The following is a 20384-nucleotide window of genomic DNA, read 5'->3' as shown; positions in this document are numbered from 1 at the left end:
GACACGTGTTTGCAGCCTCGGGCCCAGGAGAAGCCACAAAGAAAAACTGAAGGAACTGGTACCTAGAAGGGGGACTGTTCTCTAGAGAAGTAACTATCCAATTTGAAAGGCACATCCGTGGTGAATACGGAATGATCGATGGATCAAGGTCCAGGAGAGGGGCGCCGCCGTCTCCCGTCCCCCCTCCCCTTCCTCGTAATCACCTCTTCAACACCCCTTGCAGCAGCATCCAGGTCCGATCATGCCTGGCCTCATCCTAGGATGGGGAAGCCCCACAGGAATCCCTGTTTACCAAGATGACCCCGTCGCCTTCCAAGCCCTTTTGGAAAAATCATTGGGGAAAATGAGCTAGATTTCATTGTCTCTCACAATTGCGTTCAAGCAGTAACGGAATCGAAGTGAAGCTGTCTTCTCCCCACCCCCCCTATTGCTAGATGAATACCCTTTAATAGCAATCTTTCCCTAGCTCCCCGCCTTCCACAAACCCTGCCCCTGGGGGTGATCTCCGGCTACTTCTCGGGCTGACTGGGGAAGGGGCGGATCCTCGATAGATTGCTCCTCGACCCTTCCCGCCCCTTCCTACGATGCTAAATTAAGATGCCGGAATCGCCCCTAGCCCTAGCTGAGGCTACCTGTTATTTCGGTAAGCCAAGTGCTTTCAATGGCTCACTGAACTGGGGTGAACGCTCTGTCCATCTACAAAAGCCATTAAAATAATGACCGGGCCTCACAAATGAGGTATCCTGGCAACTACTGACCTTCGTCCCATTGATTTGGGAACTCATAGAACCTATTTGGGCCACATGCCCCGTATTTACCAGACCGGGGAGATCTAACTGGCGTGTGTGGGAGGCTTTGCTCCCTACCCAGGTGAAGAAGCATTTGGCCAGAGGTCTTGGGCTCAAACCTCTCCACGCTGCTCAAACTCTTTAAACAGAACTTTGACAGAACCCTGGCATGTGAATTCTCTTTGAACAACCTAGGGTTTGAGCAACCCTCGGTGAGTGAGGTTCAAGGCCAAAAAACCTCAGGTTGTGTCAGGGTTTGAAACAGTTTGAGAACCCCTGACCTGGTGCATGAATAGCTGACGTTGCACGTGGCCACTTTTAGGGCTTCTAGATGGTGTGCAATTAAAACACAGCTGAAGTCAGCCAGCCCCAAACACTAATTAGCTGCATGACCCTGGGCAAGTCACTGAAACTCTCAGCCACAGTTTCCTCGTCTGTAAAATGTGGGTAATAATAGTATATATCTACTTCTCAAAAGGTTGTGAAAATCACCTGAAACTTGGCAAACCCTAAGCACTTCCTAAACATTAACTTATTATTATCTGAGTCTTACAGCCACCCCTACATGTATGGGCATCAAAATCCCCATCTTACTGATTAGGAAAGTGAGGCTCACTTACTACCCTGTAAGCTTCCTAACAATTAGGCTGGCCCTGAACCAGACAAGGCTTTCTTAGCAGGAAGTTCCTTAGGAGGAGGTTCAACCTTACTTGAGATCAGAGACCAGATGAATGTGACCACTTATCCAGTGTGTTATAGAACAGGGATTTTTTTTTTCTGTCTGGACTGGACAAGATGGCTTCTGAGGTCTCTATGAACCCTGCAAACGTTTTAGCTTTGACAGTGATCCCAAGGTAGATAGGATACATCTCTAGCTTCACCCATGTGCCCACTATGGTGTGTTCATTTCTCACATGCTTTGTGAACTTAGGAATATTCTCTGCCTGGAATCCATGTCAGGGGGAGAAACAGAGTGCGGTTGACCACCTATTGTGTAATTCAATTTCAGCAAATTCCCAAAGTGTCTCCTCTGAGTAGCACTGCTTTCCTTCTCCAGTTCATTCTCCTTCTTGCCACTGCTCCCCATGTCCCCGATTCCCTCCCCCATCTTCATTAACCAGCTCCCCTCTGGTTTCAAACATTTGGGTGATTGTCAGAAGCTGCAAAGGCCTGTTGGATCCCCCTAACCCTTTTCCCTTCCAAATTTCTAAAAAAGTAGTTGACACTACTGTTTCTATTGCCTAACCAGTCACCAGCTGCCTCATCCTTTATCATTTGGTCTTAATTCTTAGCATTTTGCTAAAACTACTTGCTCCAAGGCCACCAAGGGCACAGTGGTTTTTTGTCAGGAGGCCTCCCCTACACCTTCTTGTCCTTTCTGAAGCATCTGACAATGGTCAGAGGGTAGGTAGTGCCTTAGGTAGAGGACCTTGGCAATCAGGGTAGTCAGTGAATTCATCAGACCTCTTAAAGGTTTGCTTCAGCTTCCCCTTAATTGAACCTTTAGTCTTCCAGTGGTTCTTATAAATGTGTTGGATTCTGCTTTGTAATCCTCTCCTTTACCATTTCATCCCACAGACATTCACAGTTACGACCTTTAATTTCCCTCTGTCCTCTTTATTTCCCTTTAGAAACAAGAGGGCTGTGCTCAATATTGGTGCTCTAGGTTTGGTGCAATGGATACCTGCCTATTCCCTTTCCCCTCTTCTCTTTACCTCATGCAGAGCCCAATTGTGTCCTGTTTTTTTTCTTTTCTCCTAAAACCACAGGCAGCTAGATGACACCGTTGTTTATTTGCTCATTTCTACTTCCTGACTTCTCTCTTTATGTTAAGGGCTGACCTCTTGGGTCCTGCTGCTGTTCTCTTGGGCTACTGAGTCCCTCCAGGACCCCAGGGACAGCTCAGGCTAGGCACTTACAAGTCTACAGTGCCCCCAAAGGGGTCTGATTCAGGTCTCCGTTCTCGAACTTCCTGACCTGGCTTTGGATATGAATTGCACAGCTGGGGTTTTGCCCCTGCTTGGAATTCTAGTAGATGGCAGCTGGTGGCAGTCACTGTCAGCCAGAAAGCTTTAGTGGTTCAGAGGCACAGAAAATGTATCTTCCCCATTGGTGTAGGTTTCTTGCCCTGATTATTCTGCTGCAGGCTGAAGACGGGGCTGGAGACTAGGCCTGAGACACCCATAAGTACCCAAGCCCCTCAGTATATAGTAGGTCTCAGGACCACTTCTTGTCCTTGAATCTCTTCCCCCCTCCATCCCTGGCACAGGTCCCCTCCTCAGTGGATCCTGGATCTCTAACCCCAGACTGCATAGTGAGCAACAGCTATCACTTGCTGTCAGTGTCAGACACTCCCTTCTTCCCTCTCGTACCAGATCTGGGAGCTGTTCATGCCCCTGGTGCAGTCTTGGCCCCCTTTCGATCCCAGCACTGAAGGGTCCACGAGGCCTTCCTGACTAGACCCCAATCCCAGCATCAGCAAACTTCTCTGTCTCCCTATGATACTCTAGGCTGGTAAAAAACGATTGTGATTGTTTTCCTTTGATCTCCTGAACAGGTCTTCTTTTTCTAGGCTGTGTTTTCTAGACATTTATTGAGTTGGGGGTTACAACTCAGCTGTCCTTCCTTCTCATCTTTGGGTAGGTGTCCTTGACCTAGCCTTGGATCCCTATTAATATCACTAACCTAGGACTTCAAGTAACCCCTCTAGGCAGCCACCTCCCAAATCTAAGTCTGTACAGTCTTAGTGGGACCAGCTGAGTCAGAAGAGGACATGCTGGGTTCTACTGCTGGCCATCACCAGAGGCTGATGTCCTAGGAAAAATTCTATATTTGGAGTCAGAACTCAGTGAAAGCAGCAGATTGGCTTAGATGATGATGACAGCTAACATTTATATAGTGATACTAGGTGCCAGGTACTTCTGCTAAGCACTTTAAAACTATCATCTCATCTGATCCTCACAACAACTCTGGGAGGTAGGTGCTATTATCACCATTTTACAGATGAGGAAACTGAAGGAAACAGGGGCTAAAAAAAGAAGGGTTACACAGCTAGTAACTATCTGAAGCTACATTTGAACTCAGGAACATGAGTGTTCAGGACTATAGGGCCAGCACTGAACTCTATTCATTTTGCCACCTCGATGCCCCTAACTGTAACTTAGTATGGCCAAACTTTGTTAGGACTCATCTGTTATGTTAAACAAAGGCTGGCATGGACACAAGGTGATCCCTAGGTCAGAAAAGTGGGGATTTCAGGGACCAAGACATATGGAAACACTACTCAAGGCAAAAGACATCAAGCATGCTCCAAGCAGGTCTTTCTCATAGCCTGCCACCATGGCCATTGTCAGTTGTAGAAAAGAATCCTTCTGTTTTAGAATTCCTAGATTCTGCCTCTCACTCTCTGGGAGCTGGACTTCCCTTGATGCTCCTTTGCTCACATCCTACAAGCTGATTTCCCATCAGTGACTAAGCTACAGAGGCTAGGGCACAGCCAGAGCCTGTCTATCCCAACAGGGTCTATGGTCAGGGCACCCAGGCAATCTCTCCTTACACTTTGATCATGTAGTAGATGTACTGTTTATTGAGAATACGCCAGCTGCCTTAATCCAGGCTAGCAAGCTCTTCCAGCAGGGCGGCCTTCTCCTTCTCTAACTCCAACAGCATCTTGCGGTTATATTCCCGTCTGTCCTCCAGCCACTGCATGAGAGGGCCACTAATGGCCGACATCTGATTGCACAGGTTCTTGGTAAACACTTCAAGACAAAAAAGAGAAGACAGATCACCATCAAAGAAAAGCAGCCCCTATCCAAATGTCATCTCATTTTGGGGGGACAAGATGGGGCCAAGCTCACCAAGAATAAAAGCGCTACTCATGAGCCAAGGGAGTAGGGGAGAAGGGGGGAAGAAAACCTTCTCAGAGGCTCCTCTTGAGCCCCCACCATTCAAAATCCTGGCATCCTCAGGAAGCCTAAACTCTAGGGTCCTCTGGCAAGCAGCATCCACAGCCCGGTACCCAACCTCCCCTATCCCAAGGTATTAGCCCTGGGTTTGGGCAACTGGAGTGAAAGAAACACTCCAGGTCAGTAAGGGAAGCTGTCCCTTTCGCTGTGTATGAACTCTAAGGACTCAAGGGGCAACACAGGCCCAGTGCCCATAAGACAAGGAGGGGTTTGGCTAGTATACATTATCCTTTTCCCAACTCACTTCCAGTATCTGCTTTAACCTACAGAAGTAGGGACTATTCTTGGCCAAAAAACACATTCATTCCATTGACTTTGTTACTTCAATGGATGCTTGATCATGTCAGCATGGGGTGTGTGCCTATGGGGGAGGGGGTTATGGATGTAGGGTGTGTGTGTGTGTGTGTGTGTGTGTGTGTGTGTGTGTGTGTGTGTGTGTGTGTGTGTGTGTGTGTGTGTGTGTGTGTGTGTATGTGAGTATCTATGGGGGGAGAGGTATATGTATGGGTATATGAAGATTTGTAGAGATCTCCATTTGTAGACATTATACCTGTACTGGTCCAGCATTCTGGAGAGCAACTTGGAACGATGTCCCAAAGTCACTAAACCAACCACTGCCTTTGACTCGGCAATACCCCTATTAAGACCTATAGAAAACACAGCAAGGAAGGCAGGAAAAGCCACATAGATACAAATCTCTTTAGGGCAGCTCCCTTCATTGATGAATGGCTAAATGAAAGATGGAATACAAATGGGATGGAAGAGTCTGATGATTAGGAAACTGATGCACAGTGAAGCGAATACAAGTGGTAGAACAATTTATCCAATAAGAGCAAAACTGTCAACAATTTTGAAAGACTTAGGTCTCAGTAAAACAATGAGCCCAACATGATTCCAAAGGACTCTGGGTGAAACAAGCTATCCACCTCCTGACAAAGAGGGCAAGGTGCCTTAAAAAGTTATCCCCATTCTGCAGATGAGGAAACTGAAACAAACAGAGGTTAATCGACTAGCCTGGGGTCACAGAGCTCCTAAGTGTCCATCTGATCTCCTGTGGTAGGACCAAGATTTTTTTTTTAAACAGAGATTCATTTAGATTAAAAAGCAATTGTTTTAAAATGCAAATACCCCCAGGAATGTTTTAGGGGGCAAGTAACTTCATTCAAACCCTACTGTAAATTGGTGCTCTAAGGCAGCCACCTAAGAAATGAGTGTTTTGATGGGAGAGATGGAGGATAATCTAGGGCTGGGGGGGAGGAGGAGGAACACAGATCCAAGTGGCATGTTCAGGCAGCTGGAGTAATGAGCATGATGGCCCTGGACATGGGACCTCGATCTCCTCTTACCTGAAATGAGGGAGCTGAGCTAATATACTCTCTCATTTCCAGCTCTGACAAGCTATGATTCTGTAGCTGTCACTAATTGTTTTAATTTGGTCCCATCTCCCCAACTTTTGTCAATGCTTGATGCTAATTAGGAGGCTATCAGAGGGAGAGCAAGAAGGAATGAGATCATTTTCTATAGGTGACATGTGGTACAAGGAGAAGGCATCCTGGCCCTGGGATCAAGAAAACTGGGTTCAAATTAAGGCTCTGCTCTTTATTACCTGTGTGACCATGGGTAAGTCCCTTTACTTCCCTGGGCCTCAGTGTCTTCCTTTGAAAAATGAGGCTGGGGAAGGATGTGGCCTCTGCAGTCTCTGCCAGTTTTAGAGCTGGGATCCATAAGGCATCAGAAGTTATCCCAGAAAAGAGCAACTTCCTACCTTCCTTGCTTCTACAGCAGGCCTGTACAACCTGCGGCCCATGGGCCACTTAAGCCCTCAGAAAATGTAGAGGAAAACATCCTTTGTATGTAGAGGAAATCCTTTGGTATGCCACAAGAAGGTTATGTAGACCTGTTCTACAGGGACAGGGTGGCAGGCAGCAAGTTATGCTGGGGAATTTTCTGTGATGAGTGTCTACATACCCCCTCCCCACATCCTCCCATACACAGATCATCATACACAATCCCCTAGACACCCCCTATGACCCATACACTTATATCCAAACACCCCCAAACAGCAAAACCCCATAATACAAACCCCACGTCCCTACTTATTACCCACACTCCACCCCCACATCCCCATACATTCTCCCACATACCCCCATAGAGCCTGCCATAGCCCTATACACATACATATACCCCTATACCCACACATACCATGCACTCCCATACACACATCCCCTAGACATCCCCCTAAACCCTTAGCCACCACCACACTCATACTCATACACACACACACACCCTCACCCACCCAAATCCCCCGACTCCCTCATTCATTCAACACCTTTCCACAGTACTCTACATAAACCAAGACCATGATTTTTCAACTGCTGTTTGGTTCATAAGGCCCCTGTTAAGTTGCCTATATGGGCCCTGGTAACACACAAATTTCTCTTGAACTGCAACTGGAATAGCCCAATTGTTGGGGACCAATAATCAATCCACATGCACTGATAAGGCATGTATTTTAAGCATATACATTAAGCTATGTGGTAGGTCTGAGGACACAAGGTCTAAAGAAAGAATGTCTTGGGTGGGGGGGTGGTAACCACATTTTCACATATAAATACAGGGGGTAGGGGAAGGAGAAGACATGGAAGCTGAGCCCTACCTCCACCCTCCAGGGATGTCGGGCTCCACCTTTACCAAGGCCTCTAGGAGGGGGGATGTCAGTGTCTGTGGAAGAGCTAGCAGGTCAGTCAGTGGGGCTGGCAAAACTATGAAAGGCCAAAGAGAGGAAGGCAACGGGGAGCTATGGAGATACAGAGAGGTGAGAGAGACAGAGATGCAGAGAGAGGGGGGAGAGGGAGAAATGGAGAGGGGAAAGAGAAAGGCACAAAAAAGGGGGAGACACAAAGAAGGGGGGAACAGAGGCAGACACAGAGAGGAGGGAGAAGGGGGAGAGAGACTGAGATATAGAGGGGGGGAGAAGGGAGAGAGACAGAGAGAGGAGAAAATGGGGAAATGGAATGAGACAAAGGGGGGGGAGAGGAGGAGAAAGACAAAGAAAGAGGGAAAGAGGAGAGAGAAAAGGGAGAGAAACAAAGACACAGAAAGAGGGGGAGAGAGGGACAGAGAGACAGAGAAAAAGAGAGAGAGAGAGAGAGACAGATCCTAACTGTTACTCTCCAATCATTTCAGCAGCAGCATGGGACACATGTTGCCAAGTTTGTCCCCTTCACCTGGTCCTGAAGTCACTTTCGAATCGATCTCCCTGACCCCACTCTCTACAGCTTCTAAAGCATCTTCTTAAGGCACAGATGGGATTATATCACTGCCCTGCTCACAAATCTGAAGTGGCTCCCATTGCCTCGAGGAGAAAAGAAAACCCCCTTGTGTGATGTTTGAGGCCCTTCACAAAGTTTTCCATCTCCTATCATTTCTCCCCTCCACTATATTCTAGGCAATCTCCTGTCCTCAACCTCCACACATGGTACTCCACATTTTAAGAGCACTTCCCTCCCCCCACTCCCCACAGTGATCTTTTTCTCCTGGGATTACCTCCTATGTCCTTCTCTGTGTACAGGCCACACCTCCCCTCTGCCACAGGGGAACTTTCATTTTTGAACACAACAACCTCACTTTTCAAATTTGCTTGGCATTTTCTAAAAGAAATATCTTTACAGCCTAAAATGTCTGGTCACAGGATCAGAGGCTGTGGGTGGTGGGGGCCCTCTGAAGTCACCAGTCCAACCCGACCTGGAGGACTAGCCTTTCTGGGTCCAAAGGCAGCCCTCAATTTGGGATGGGAAAAAGCAGGAGCTGAGGAATCCACTGTTGGAACCAGGCTGTCTACCTGGTCAAGAGAGCGATTGTTCTGTCAAGAGAGGCTCAAGAATCTTAAATCCTCAAGCCCAGCCTCTTGCTTCCCATCCAAGTACCTTACCTGAACCATTATGGATCTTGGTCACTGCATCCAGATGGGTGAGGCTGAAGGAAAGCAGAGTTCAGGTTAGCAGCAGAGCACTTTGGGATCCTCTATATAGTAGATAAAGCTCCAGGTCTGGAGTCAGAAAAACTTGAGTTCAAATTTGGCCACAGACACTTACTAGCCGTGTGACCCTGGGCAAGTCACCTCACCTCTTTGCCTCAGTTTCCTCATCTGTAAAATGAGCTGGAGAAGGAAGTGGCAAACCACTCCTGTATCTCTGCCAAAAGAACTTCAAATGGGGTCACAAGGAGTCAGATAAGACTGAAGCAACTGAACAAAATGTATTAATCAAGCCTTCTATCAAGTAGGCAAGCAGGCCATTATCTAATATGAATGATTTTTCTTTTTTGGTTCAGAACTATGAACCATTGGTATAGGGAGGCGCTCCCCCCTGCCAAGAAAACTTCTAGTCTTAAAGAGCTGCCTGGGGGCACCGAGGTATGTATTGGTGGAGGACTCAAACCTGGCCTTGCTTACTCTCTTTTGCCACAGGATCTCCCAAGATGGACTGATGGCCTTTCAGCCAGTGCCTTCCCTCTGCTGCTGATCTCACATTTAGCCTACCCGGATCTTGTTTGAATGGACTCGTTTACGTGTCATCTCTCCCATTAGACAGACTGGGAGACCCTTGCAGGCAGGGACCAGCTTTTGCCTTTCTTGTAATCCCCAGTATCTAGCACAGTGCCTGACATATGGTGGGCATCTAATAAATGAGAAAAACTGAGCTTGGGTTTGGTCAGGGAGACACCTAGAGGACCGAGTTGGAACTAACACATTATTATGTCAAGTCAAGTCAGGGTAATTGCTTCAAAATTCATCCCGTGCTGCCTGCCCATGGCTCCTCTGACAGGAGCTGCAGGAAGGATAGACCCTAGAAATTCTGTGCCCCTGCTTTACCAATCACTGGCTCCCCCAGCAGCATCTGTTCTGAAATGACGAATTCCTCCCACTTTCATCTAACCAGCCCCTCGATGGCTGAAAGCATGCCCCTGGGAACCAGCTGGTTGGCGTGAAGACCGTGCATGTGGAAGAGTTCTCTGTGGAGAGACACCCCACTAAGCCATGTGCTCTGTCATAGTAGCATCATTTTAGAACCCTAGCACTTAACCGAGCGCTTCGAAAATGTTTGTGGATTCGTTGACCGTTTCTCTACATATACAATGAACAGAAAACCATCCCGAGGAGCTCTCCTCGTAACCATAATGAAGGTCGTGCCTTCAAAAAATCAGCCGTGTATCATTAAGGGCCTACTATGTGCCGACATAGACAAAAGAGCAAACAGTCCTTGACCTCAAGAAGTGCACATTTTAGCAAAAAAGACAAAGATGTGCCTATGTAGTAGATAAAAGATCATGCCAAAAACATTTACAAAGCGCTAGGTATGGTGCTAAGAGTTTGGGATACAAAGAAAAAGGCAAAAACAATCCTCTCTAATGAAGGAGATAACACATACAATTACACCACCCATCTCAAGAGAAGAAGTGGACCTTCTTTGCCAAGGCAAAGCCTTCTACAAACACAGAGGATCCCATTCCTTCCTGTTCCCTCTAGTATCCTCACTCTATTACTTCTGTTCAATCTCTCCCTGTCTACCGGCTCCTGCCCTCCTGTCTACAAACATACACTTGTCTTCCCCTATACTGAAAAAAAAAACACCTCACTTGATCTTTCCATACCTGCTAATTATCATGCAATTTCTCTTCTACCCTTTTTAACTAAACTTCTTGGAAAGGCTGTCCAGACTAGGAGTTTCTACTTCCTCTCCTCTCACTCTCTTCTCAGCCCATGTCATCATTCCACCCAAATCACTCTCTCCAAAGACACCAGTGATCTCTTGGTTGCCAAATTCAATGGCCTTTTCTCCATCCTCAGTCTGCCTGGCCTCTCTGCAGTCTTGGACACTGGATTACTCTCTCCTCCTGGATATTCTCTTTTCTCTACTTTCCCTAATACTATCCTCTTCTGGTTCTACTCCTACCCAACTGAACAATCCTCTGTCTTCTTTTCTGGATCTCCATCTGGAGCACATTCACTAACCCTAGGAGTCCCTCAGGGCTCTGTCCTGGGCCCTCTTCTCTTCTCTCCACTCTCTATACTATCTCATGTGCTGATCTTAGTCCATTCTCCCTGACTGCCCCTCCTTATGGTGAGCATGTTCCCCGTTAAGGCCAGTTTGCTCTGCCTTTTCACTGCTGACCCTTTTGTGGTACTCCACTTGGTCGAACTGTTCATGGGGATCCTGAACTTCACCCAAGCTGCAATAAGAGGGGATAAGGTGAGGAGAAAGGAGGGGTCCAGGGTTGAGAAGCTGGGTGACTGGAATCTGAGTGGGAGGATATCCTGAGCAGACAGCAAGGTCAAAAGCGAAGAGTTTTTAAAGTGGGCTGGTTTGTAGGTAGCAAGGAGGGAACCTGCAGATATGCAAAGAATGAAGATTCATGAGAGAGGGTAGAAATAACTGTGGGGAGATAGGAAGGGATGGGATCAGGGTTACAAAGACAGTCATGGTGAGAAGGGTGATCTCATCAGACTTGACTGCAGCAAAGATAGTGAGAATGGGAGATGACAGAAAGGGACTGACATCTGGCCTAGGGGAGAACAGGGAGCACAAGGTAAACCGTCTCTATGCTCTCTGTAAAAGTGAGCGAGGATTTTTTCAGAAATGGTATTGGGGCAGGCTTATGAAGAACAGATTTGCAGCACCGTGGGTGAGGAGTGAGAGTTAAAGAGATGGAAAAAGGATTTCCCTACTCAGCTCCAGAGGAGATGACAAACTGGTTAAGTGGATCCGTCAACATTGTCTGATGAATCCTTGATTTGGCTGGAAATGGAAAAACTTCCCTCTCATTTTTAATCTGACCCTAATTCCTCCCAAACTCCTGCATATTGTCTGAGACTCCTTCCATTACAACCTCCTCTCCCCTACTCTGCGGCACTTGGACCACCAGACTATAATCTTGGTGAGGGCAGGTGTCATATTTTATTTGATTCCAGAAGCCCCAAGCCCTGTTCTGGACCCATGCTGGGCACCTTGATATCACTCAGTGCTCTGCTAGCACAGGGTCTCAGTCATGGAGGGCGAGATCCCTGACCATCAGGCTTCCCACCGTACATGGAAGGCAGTCACTCCAATCTTGGTTGAACTGAGTCTAGGTTGGCATGACTATTAACGCTCTTCCCTAGGTTTTCCCCTCCAATAGCAGACCAGTGTTCTTTCACAGATCTTCCTAGTTGACTTTCCCCATACTAGATCTCACTCCCTCAGCAGCAATCATTTATCCAGCACTTTAAGGTCTGCCAACTGTTTTATATGATCTCATTGGATTGTCACAACAACTCTGGAAGGCAGGTACTATTATTATCCCCATTTTGCAGATGAGGAAACTGAGGCAGACAGCAGTGAAATGGCTTGTCCAGAGGTTCCACACCTAGTAAGAATACTTTGCACCTAGTGGGCACTTAATAAACTGGTGAATCAAATTATATTCAGGCAGATGTCAGGCACAGAGCCATCTTATAAACCCATTCATGATAAAGTGTTACTGGCTTAATGTCTAGGATCCTCATCATGAGTGTTTGTATATGAAGAGGCTACAGGAGAAAGCCAAAGGAATGAATATCTAATTATAGGATTTTAGACAGCCAGCCAGGCCAGTGGAGCAGAGTCTTGGGGGCAGTCAGCTACAGAGCTTTGCCCAAGGCCTGCTTTGCTCCCTCTTGCCCACAGCAGTCATCGGGGCAGAATTAGATCAAGTTCTCTGGGGCAGAGGCTGTTTTTGCTTGTGTCCCAGGTCCAGCACAGTCCTGGTACACAGTGAGCATGTCTTTACTGTAAATAACATCAGCAGAGTGGCCACTGCCTCGGCCCGGGTGGGATGCAAAAAGCAGGCGGAACAGCTGAGGATTTTTTTCCAGACCCAACCTGCTCTCCCTGGGCTGCTTTGGGGTATCATTTTCATCTGCATCAAGACAGATAAGCCACTGAGGTGGAGCCCATTCTCTCAGTTCTCCAGCCAAGCCCTGTTCCCAACATTTCCCTTCTTTGGCCCATGACATTGCAGTGCCCAGCACCCCAGAACCTGCCCTCCAAGTGCGAAATGGCTGCCTGCCCCTTCAGGTTTGTGTTTTCATCATACAAAAAGGCACAGCTCTGGCGACCCAGAAGGGTCCCAACACGAGCAAGCTCTCTCTGCCCTGGGGATGGTAGCAGTACTTCTGCTGACTTCTGCCCCTGCCCAACGATGCTGTCAGGCCTTGGACATGTACTCCTTAATGCACATTTACCAGGTAAATATTCCCCATGTTCAGAAGCAAACAGCATGAACAGTCCCTTCCTCGCAAAATGTTCACTCCCTCTAATTCGGTTCCTGTTTTGAAGTGTGATGTCTCCCATCACACTTAACACTGCAGGTGGCCCAGGTATCACCATGGGAACACCAGCTCGAAGAGGCCCAGGGGCATTCCAGAGCCAGTGGGGACAAATAACATAGTCAGTCAGAGAATGAGGAACTTGTAGGTCCGGCCCCCTGGGAAGATATCTTCACCTACTGAATCACACTTGGGTCAGAACCAGGATCTGCAGTGGTGGAGGAAATTCTCCCCTTGACAAAATGACAGTTCCTTGATGTTAAGTTTCAAACAACAAACGTTAAGATCACCAGAGGGGTATCTAAGTGGAACATGCCTGGGTGCCAAAGAATCCATTAATGGACACCCCACTCCCACTGCTGCCCCTTGGGCTCACTTCCCCCTTCATAAGTGGGGGATCACCAAGGACAATCATGCCAATAAGATGGAGGCCCACTTGGCCTTTCCATCTGCCCCCTGGAGCCCTGCGTGCACCCTAAGGACCCCAAGGTTTGACCATCTGGCTTCCTGCAAAACATTGCTAGGTGTGTTGTTTGCCCCGATGATAATGGATGCTCCTTGTAACTGGGGACTCTCACCTTTTCTATTTGAATTCTTATTTAGACCAAAGCTTCAATGAAAGGACTGCTCAGCAGCTTGCTGCCACATTAATTGGAGGAGAGATCAGGACCCAACAGGCCAAGTCTAGCACTCCCCCCACACGCACAGGCCTCCCAGAGCCTTCTCTAAGATGGGGGATACCAAACTAGAGAGTAGCCCAATCGCCAGCTGCCTTTGGTTATTTCACTCGAAAATTCCCCAAATCTTTACCCTAAGTGGATAGTGAATGCTCAAGAATGGAAAGTAGAAGCTCTAGATCCCAATTGACTGAACCATACAACTCTTGCATGCCAAAGTTCACAGTCTGCAACCAATCTCCCAGAATGAAGCCTGTGGACATTTAGACGGAAAGGAGAGAAATCTGATGGAGAGAAGGGATTCAGGAAGTCTTGCATTTGGGGCAGTCTCCATGACTGATAAGCTGGGCCATTAGCCTTTCCTGTCCCTGTGTCTCATTTTCTAGTATGGAGCCTGGGGATCACAATGCCTGCCTCTGACCCAAAGATATTGTCAAGAAAATATTGAGATGTCTTTCTACTCCTCAAGAGGGGATAATGAGCCAAACTACAGATATTCCCTGGGTCCCAGTCGAAGGTGGTGATAGTGGTAGTACCTGTGGATCCTCCTGTAGGCATCCTGTTCCTCTTGGCACAGAATCTTGGGCAATTCAATGGCTGCCTCAAGGGACGCTTTTCCCAGGGTGTCTTGAGGCGTGACGTGGAGTGGGATATCAACTCTTTCATACCTGTAAAAGGCAAGTGTTGGAGGCAGCTTCGAACAGCCCTTTTGACCTGCTGATGCCTATTATGTGTAGGGTCCACATCACCTTCCTGTGTTATGGGGCCCAGAACATCAAAAGAGAAGGCAGACAGGGTCAAGTACAGAAAAGAAGTCTGAGGTCAGACTACATCATAGGATTTAGTAAGCATGGAAACTGCCAGTGTAGAAACTTCCACCATTGATACAAACAAGTGACAACTCTATAACTTACGGGTCTTAAGAGAGTTGTCTAGGGAAGGGCCAGGTGAAGTACCCACCATCCTATAGACAACAAGTTTAAGAGGTGGGATGGGGCGTGCCTCTGCCCAAATCTCACAGTCAGGCACTAAGCTGGCCTCATGTTTATATTAATACTTGACAATGACATGAAGTCTAGTGGGGAAAACCAATAGGGAGTCCAGCCAGGACTATTTGAACTAACTAACAAAAGACACCAGGCATTTTAGGTCACTCCAAAAAGTAAGGTGGGAGTTAATCAAGTTCTACAACTGGTTTCTTGCCTGATTCAAGGGCTAGTTGTTGGGTGTGGCTGTCAACCAAACCTTAAAAGGTGACTAGAACACCTCTAGGACAGGGATCTGTTGCGTTCTCTCTGGTAGTTTAATGCTCCTCTCAACCACTGACTGACAGTTGTTCCACAGAGGTTACAAGCTGACATCCACAGTGAGGCAAAAACTATTTGGATGCCGGCCTTCTGACCCACAGAGTTCAAGGTCATGGGCTAACTCTAGCAGGTCCCCCAAGTCCATCCAAACTAGATCTCCAAATTCCCACCCAGATCTAAAATTCTAAGTCTCTCTTTCAATTGCTAATTGTTCTCTTAAGCAAGCTTTCTGTCCTCGATTAGAGTCCTCACGAAATACAAATGGGCCAGAATTGCCTCCCATTTCTCATTTCCATTTGAATGACCCAATACACACTCCAGTGTTAAAAAGCTCTATTTAAAGAACACCTTAAATAAGAACACCCAGGAAAACAAAGGGCTGAAGAGAAACTCAGCTCCAGACTAAAGGCCACATTCAACAGCCTTTCCTCCAACTCATTCTCAGGGATCTCTGGATTCTCCTCCTCGGTGGTCTCAGCTAAATCACACCCTCTAATGTGGGGAGGTGTCCCTTGGCATCTTCTTCTCTGCTCCCTCTATCCTATTTCTCTCCCATCAGCTCCCATGGATTGAATGATCATCTCTAGGCTGAGGATTCTCTTCTCCTGCCCCAATCTCTATGAAGACCTCCATCTCTATCTCTAATTATATTCATCATGTACAAAACTAAACTCTTTATCCCCGCCACAACCTGCCCCACACCTCCTCTCTTCCTATTACGATTTAAAGCACCACCATCCTTCCAGTTTCCCACTTGCCAAACACCCTTCTTCTGGTTGGTCACCCTGTCTCCAGTCTTACTCCAGTCCAACCTCCACTCTGGTGTCAAAGTGATCTGCCTAAAAGCACAGGCCATGGAACAGTCCCTCCATCTCTTTCAAAAAACAAAAAACAAACAACTTAGCAGTTCCCTAACACCTCTAGGAATCAAATACAAAATTCTGTGGGAGTTCAAACCCTTTCTTAACTTGGCCCCTCCCTATCCTTCTGCAACCCTGTTACTGGCCTCTCTGCTTGTTCTTCCTCAGATAAAAGACTCCATGCCCAATTCCAGCCTATACTGCATGCTGGGAATGCTCTCCCTCCTTATCTCTGCCTCCTGGCTTCCTTCAAGGCTCAGCTAAAAGTCCCCATACCTTTTACAGGAAGCCTTTCCTAAGCCCCCTCAATGCTAGTACCTTCTCTTTCCCCCACTCCCCTTGAGTACTTCTAATTTCTCCTGCCCAAAGCTTTTATACACAGAGGTGTTTGCATGTTGTCTGCCCCCTTAGATTATGAGCTCTTGAGTTTAGCACAGTAACTGGCATGTAGCAGATGCTTAATGAGCAGCTTGCTGACTGGCCTTCCACTGACTTCACATATTGGTCAGGATTCAATCTGGAGCTCTGATACAGCAAAGAAACTCAACCCAATGCAGGTATTAGAGAACACATGAAACTCTGACATATTGACCGTTCTTAAAAGTATTGCCAACTTCTACTACATGGTGGCTTTTCTCCAAGGCTCAACTTTCCTGCTCACTGTGGAGGCATATTCAAAACCTCCTGGAAATAATATTTTCTCCAGCCTTGAACCCTTCCCTTGTCCTCTTCGAAATGGCCACCTATTTGTGGCCCTATTTAGATCCTCTTTTCCCTCATGCCCTATGACCCACCTAGGGGCAATGACAATTTCCTTGTCTGAGATTCCTACAAATGTTACCTCAAATCATTTGGGGGTAGACATGTCAGAGGGTATATGGGGTGGGGGTGGGAGTTAACAGACTATACACTAGTTTAGATGTTTCTCTCTATAGGTTAAAAATACCTGAATTTAGAATAATGCTAAATTAATAAACAATAGGTTTTGGCAGACTTGTTCCTAAAACAAAGAGTACACTCTCCTCTAGGAAGGCTCCCCCTAAACTTCCTATCACTGTGTTTGCACTTTCTATTTATACTATTTTGTACACCCATTATTTGTGTGGATCCAATTCTCTTCATATGCTACAAAAGTGAGAAATAATTCATTGGTACCCTTACTCTAACTGTATTCCAATCAGTTTGAGATATTACATAAATCATATAGGGATACCCAGGTTCTTATAGTGGGCCTCAAACTTTAATATAATGCTCACTACTTGTCTTGATGCTTTGGAAAGCCCCCCAATTTATTTTGGTATTTCTGGACTATTCTCTCTTGTCCATCTTATCTGGTGACTGCTTAGTCAGTGGAGATGGCCCATGCTTCATCCAACCTGTGACCTCCCCTGCTGATATGTCCTTTTTGGCCCTCAAGAGCAAGGCCTACCAACCAATGAGATTCTGTATTTCATCATGCCACTTTCGCATATTTGGAAACCCTATATAAAAACAAGGTCCTAGAAGAAGGGGGCATCGCAGATCATGAAGATCTGAGGACCCACTTCATTAGAGGGGCCCATGGATCCTTTAATGACATGCAGCTGGCTCAGAGCTCTGCCTCAGTCTGTTTTATTGTAGGCTGGACAACTGAATCCTCACAGAAATTCCAAGCAGACTGTGGATTATCTAACCTTTACGTGTTCTCCAAGTTCAAGCATGGTTTTCATCAAATTTCTCAGAAACCTCACTAACTTCCTCCATGGATGCAAGTTGCCTGAGGCATGGTGAGGTGTAGCCTCTAGTGGCAGAAGCAGGATGAGCCCAGGGCTTTCTGGTCACCACAGCTTGCTGACTGGCCTTCCACTGACTTCACATATTGGTCAGGATTCAATCTGGAGCTCTGATACACCAAAGAAACTCAACCCAATGCAGGTATTAGAGAACACATGAAACTCTGACATATTGACCGTTCTTAAAAGTATTGCCAACTTCTACTACATGGTGGCTGTGGGCCCGCTAGGCTCAGCACACAGTAGGCACTTAATGTCTGTTGGACTGAAGACAGGACCAGAGAGAATGAATGCTTTCAAAAGAGAAAATGCTTTCAAAAGCTGGACCTCTCCCTGGTTTCGCTGGTGTCAAATGCTTCTTCCGCTGCCAGAGGTCAGCTCTCCCATGCCTTCTTAGCCTGAGGTGAAGGCTTCTGGTAGAGGTTTTCCCAGAGTTCTCCAGAGAGGAGCTAGCCAGCACACTGAAGGCTTTCCTTGTTCCTTCCTGTCCTAAGGCCACCAGCACAGAGTGAGAAAGGAAGCCACACACATTAAGGCTGACTAGACTATTGATGAGGGGAAGTTAAAATAATCATTACAAGTAAGAGCAACTGAAAAAAGGGCTGGTTGCACATGCAGTTTATGTTGCTAACTCAAATATTACTCAGAAACTTATCATTTGACATTCTAACTATCTAAAAATTTGAAATACAGCATCTGTCTTCCTTCTGCTTTAAAACCATAGTAACTTGGTACTTCCAAAGCTGCTTCGTTTATACAGTGAAGACAAGGCAAGGCATGCTAAAAGGTGATTCTCTCTCTGTCTCTGTCTCGCTCTCACTCTCTCTCCCCTCTCTCTTTCTCTCTCACTCTAACCCCCACTCTCTCTCCTCTCCCCCCCCCCCCCATCCAACTCTAAGGTCTATGGTTCTAAGATTCTTGAGTACTTTGTAACTGACAGAGCTAGCAAACAGCCCAGCCTTTATGGCAATACTGCCAAAAGACAAAGTCCATGGAGGCTCTGTCCCTTATTCTAAAGATGTGGAAACTGGCACTTCTGGAATGTCAGGCACTCACTGACAGATTGGTTCACCCAACAATCATGTAGGGTAGGGTACTCTCACTAGCAAGTGTTCATTCATAAATAAGTTGACTCTGAGTGAAATTGGAGTTTTAGTCCTTAGGAGTCTAAAATGAAGTTTACAGCCTGGTTAGGCCAGGATCCAGAAATGCTGAAGTGATTAAGGGCAAGACTGAGGTTATGGGAAAGTTTTGGGTCTGGACCTGTGATCTCATTCATATAATAGGAAACTTTCAGTGTAGGAATTCCCTCCCCTGATACCTCTCAGAAAAGGGGCTATAAAATCAGGTTTACATGACTAGGCCAGGGTCACATGGCCCATATGTCCCTGGTGTGACACAGATCTCTAGGACTCCAAAACTGGTCCTTACCTATTCCACCAGGCTGCCTCTCTAAGAGTTAAGAATGAGAAATCCAAAGTTCTATTCTCAGGCTGATTATGGGAAACGAAGCTCCCCATTACCTCCAATTTACAGAAAAAGCTAATGAATTCATACCTCAAAAGGATGATCATGGATGAAGGTGGTCTAAAGCAATCCTTGAGATGCTTAGGTGGAACTATACCAGTGTGGAAATCCTTTAATAATTGAGGAAAATTTGGAATAGAAACTACCAGGCCAAAAATGTGCATGTTCACGTGCACACACACGTACGTACATACATACATACATGCAGCTGTGATACTTACTCTGAGCTCTTCTGGGCCTGAACGGACTGGAAGCAAGTATAGAGTATACGGCCAGTCTGGAGAAATCCACAGGAAGAAAAGTAGTATCAAAACAAGGAGGGTAAATGCTACCAAAGAGTCAATTAACCTAAAGCCCAGAGAATCCAGAAGAGGTCAGTAAAACTTCAGAAAGTCAGAGTTGGCAGGGACTAGAGCTAGAAGGATGGCCAGCCCAAGGCCTTCATTTTACAGAAGAGGGCGCTGAGGCCCAGGGATGGGTCACAAAAAGAAAGCTAGAGCTAGAGCCAAGAAAGGCCCTCAGAGGCCATGAAGGCCAACCTTTCATTTTTACAGAAAAGGGAAGTTGAGTGACACACACAAGGTCACATGGGTAGTGAGTCACAGAGCCAGGGTCTCTGTCCACCATTCCATACCACCTTCTGAAATATATATCCAAGTAGAAACAAAGCATATGGAAAGAGAGGGTGAAGAGAGTTAGAAGGAAAATAGGCAACAAGAAAATAATGAAAAAGTTCAGAACTAAAACTGTCATGGGACACAGTACAACAGAGTGGAAATCAGTGAATCTGGAGTCAAAGAACCTAGATTCAAATTCTGGTTACTCTGTTTTCTGCCTATATAACCACCCTGTGCCCCAGTTTTCCCCTCTATAAAATGACAAGGTTAGATGTGACAGCCTCTGAGGGCCCTATCTGTTCTAGATCTAGGATCCTTGGTCCCTCAGGCAGAATGATGACATGTCACATTGCAACTAGCCTTATGGCACTCCCACAGCGGTGTGCTCATGACCCTGGTGGGGGAGGGGAGGAGAAATCTGGACTATCCCTCCCTCCCTTCTCCTTCCCTTTGAGCAACGTACCCATGGTGTGACAACCAGTAATGAGTACAGCAGGGACCTGAAGACACTCTTATCCTCACCTCAC

The 20384-nt window shown here is 46.7% G+C and overlaps 1 protein-coding gene across 2 annotated transcripts in view; it reads right to left on the bottom strand.

Annotated features, from left to right (window-relative positions):
- Positions 1 to 4351: 4351 nt before the first annotated feature.
- BRCC3 (BRCA1/BRCA2-containing complex subunit 3) overlaps positions 4352 to 20384 on the bottom strand; it is a 34332-nt gene continuing 18299 nt past the window's right edge. The window contains exons 5-8 of one of the 2 annotated variants that reach the window (XM_072627032.1): positions 19462 to 19517; positions 14311 to 14442; positions 8685 to 8728; positions 4352 to 4546 (exon numbers count right to left, since the gene is read on the bottom strand). In XM_072627032.1, the coding sequence (XP_072483133.1) occupies positions 4395 to 4546; positions 8685 to 8728; positions 14311 to 14442; positions 19462 to 19517 (384 nt within the window). In that variant the 3' untranslated portion in view covers positions 4352 to 4394. The remainder of the gene's footprint in view (positions 4547 to 8684; positions 8729 to 14310; positions 14443 to 19461; positions 19518 to 20384) is intronic. The other variant, XM_072627031.1, reaches the window with a different exon arrangement.

The sequence above is a fragment of the Notamacropus eugenii genome, chromosome X (genome assembly GCF_028372415.1).
Source record: "Notamacropus eugenii isolate mMacEug1 chromosome X, mMacEug1.pri_v2, whole genome shotgun sequence".
NCBI lineage: Eukaryota > Metazoa > Chordata > Mammalia > Diprotodontia > Macropodidae > Notamacropus > Notamacropus eugenii.
The sequence above is the reverse complement of the archived record's forward strand: the minus strand, read 5'-3'. Positions and strand labels throughout refer to the sequence as shown.